The sequence below is a fragment of the Ranitomeya variabilis genome, chromosome 7, assembly GCF_051348905.1.
Source record: "Ranitomeya variabilis isolate aRanVar5 chromosome 7, aRanVar5.hap1, whole genome shotgun sequence".
Classification (NCBI taxonomy): domain Eukaryota; kingdom Metazoa; phylum Chordata; class Amphibia; order Anura; family Dendrobatidae; genus Ranitomeya; species Ranitomeya variabilis.
In genome coordinates, this window is record NC_135238.1 from 31,028,052 (window position 1) to 31,030,854 (window position 2,803).

Here is a 2,803-nt window from a genome sequence, read left to right on the forward strand (position 1 = left end):
TTAATTATTCTCTTGTTTATCAAATAACAGGAGACATTTGTGGTCGGTGGAGTTGATCTAGGGAAATGACGTCATTACATTACAGTGGAAGTGACGTCATTACATTTAGAAGCTGCGGGGAAATTCAACCCCCCCCTAACAGTCCTGTGTTCAGCCAATCAGCAGAGGGAGGAGCTAATGTTGCCAATGGTAACACGCTTACAGTTCCCGCTTTTTCCAGTCCTTTGTCTTCATATAACACGTGGTCCCAGGACCGATATCGGGGAATCTGCTTGTGTTGAGCGATCATTGGTCTCTTACATCCCACACAGGAATCTGCAGATTTCCAGGTTAGCGGCGCAGTATCCGCCCCGGTTTCCTCTCATGGCTATAGAGAATGATTCCGTGTTCTCCACATGCTGTGATGTGCCCGTGTGTCTGACCCGGAGACAATCAGATCTTCCCTTTCCCGTCACAATCAGTATTGTGGAGACGATATACTGGTCAGGGACGTGTCCTACAAGAGACATTTCAGGGAAGACCAATTCTGCTCTCCCAGCAGATCCCACCATGTCTCCCCATTACAGATCCGTCCTACGGCTACAGGCTACAGGAGGTCTGTGATGGGGAATGGACGATCATGTGTAGGAGATTGCTGAGAGTTCCCTGCTCAGAACATTACACTGCGGTGTCAGGATCTCACAGGTCAGGCAGTCACATTATCGCCGTCACATCCTCCTCACAGGATTCCTGCTCAGTTACTGATCGTCCTTCTGTTCTATCACTTTTCCTCCCCCGCTTCATCCAGTGTCAAGACAGGCGGCTCTCGGGCAATATATCCACATGTAGAAGCTCCGAGAATGAGGAGGGGAACAGCGAATCATAGGATAAATATCCCAATATAATCGCAGGATAAGATCCTCTAGCACCAGATGTAATCATGTATAACGGATGTCACAGATCTCACAGGGTTAATATGACAGGACTAGATAAAATCACTGCAGTGCAGAGAGCTCCGATCACAAGTCCGACTGTAAGATGCCCAAGTCCTGGTGACTCCCATCATGGCACAAATGCGGTTTCTTATATTGATCTACAAAATAAATATAACACGATTTCCAGGGATATGGGCTGTGCCGTAATATTTCCCTGATCAGATCCGTGTGGGATGAATAGGGCAACGAATATTCACAGGGAATGTGGCTGTATGAGGCAGCTGGATAGATGGACGCCCTGTGTACCGGGTACGGAGACTCCTGTGTGATGACCACGTCCTGGACACTAATGTTTCGGTTGGATGGCGCCTCTGAAGACTATTATAACCTCACCAGGATAATAATGGCCACCGATCCCGGTGTTTGGGGGCAGACAGCTGGGAGGGCAGGACCCGGTATTATCAGTGGGGCAGAGCTGCCCCCACCGGTATCCACAGCGACCGCCGCTACCAGCAGAGGGGCCGGTAATAATCCGACGGACAAAGAACAGAGATTGAGCGGGAAATTCAAAACAAGCAACGGATCTGTGATCAGCCAATGAGCGAGAGACATCCGCAGGCGCCGACCAATCCCAGATACAGGAATATCCGCCTCCATTTAACTCCTCAGTGGCCGTGTGTGTGCTGCTCCCCACTACACACTTGCTTTACAGAAGCGGCAACTTCCCCCACCCCAGACCCGGCAGCGTCACATCAGGCTCCTGGTAGAACATAAGAGACTTGTTTTACGGGCAGTGATAGGATCAGCGCGGACACCGCAGGGAATCTGCTCCTGTATAGATGGAGCGGAGTAAGAAGCCCTGACAGGGATTAACCCCTCTCCCGCCAGCCTGTCAGTGCAATTCATGACTGATAGAAGACACAATTCTAACGAGTGCAAATTACAAATCAACAGAATATTTCTGCATTTTCTTCTGCTCCAAGACAAATATCTGTTTTCACCCCTTATCTATTCTGCTCAAAGCAAACGTTTTCTATTGTGTGAGAAACTCATTTGAGCAATGGAGCGGTAATAAGCTCCGCCCTCTGCAGCTCATTGGTGGTTCTCCAAGTCTCTTCTCCGTTGGCAGCTTCAGATTCATCCAACGACAGGAGAGGAGGGCGGGGCAGCAGACTATATAAGGCGACACAACACGGTCTCTTCTACATTCGATTTTCTCTTTTTACAGTTCTCGCCATCATGTCTGGACGCGGCAAACAAGGAGGAAAGGTTCGCGCTAAAGCCAAGACCCGCTCATCCCGGGCAGGACTGCAGTTCCCAGTCGGCCGTGTGCACAGGCTTCTTCGCAAGGGCAATTACGCTGAGAGAGTCGGCGCCGGCGCTCCGGTCTATCTGGCCGCTGTGCTGGAGTATCTGACCGCCGAGATCCTGGAATTGGCCGGCAATGCTGCCCGGGACAACAAGAAGACCCGCATCATCCCCCGTCACCTGCAGCTGGCGGTGCGCAATGACGAGGAGCTGAACAGGCTGCTGGGTGGGGTGACCATTGCCCAGGGGGGCGTCCTGCCCAACATCCAGGCCGTGCTGCTGCCCAAAAAGACCGAGAGCAGCAAGGCGAGCAAGAGCAAGTGAGTGCCGCTTCTCCACGTCTGTCCACACACCCAAAGGCTCTTTTAAGAGCCCCCACATCCTCTTCCTGAGAGCTGTAATCGGCCGATGGTCCACACTAGCGTCTGCTAACACATGTGCCCCCGCGGTATCTGGAATTAGATACAACTATATACACGATCTGTGCTGCGGTCAGCAGAGGCCTGATGTCCATCCTGCCACATGTCTCCTGGTGATACCGCAGCGGCTGCTATTACCGCAGTATTCTATAATAAATGGTC

The 2,803-nt window shown here is 51.5% G+C and overlaps 1 protein-coding gene across 1 annotated transcript; it reads left to right on the forward strand.

Moving 5' to 3' along the window:
• Nucleotides 1-2,133: 2,133 nt before the first annotated feature.
• LOC143784883 (histone H2A type 1) lies at nt 2,134-2,598 on the forward strand. Its single transcript, XM_077273509.1, has one exon. The coding sequence runs from the start codon at nt 2,154-2,156 to the stop codon at nt 2,544-2,546; it is 393 nt and encodes a 130-aa protein (XP_077129624.1). The 5' UTR covers nt 2,134-2,153; the 3' UTR covers nt 2,547-2,598.
• Nucleotides 2,599-2,803: the final 205 nt, after the last annotated feature.

What these genes read in the sequence shown, in the direction of transcription:
- LOC143784883 (XM_077273509.1), top strand. Translation starts at nt 2,154, where the DNA reads ATGTCTGGACGCGGCAAACAAGGAGGAAAGGTTCGCGCTAAAGCCAAG.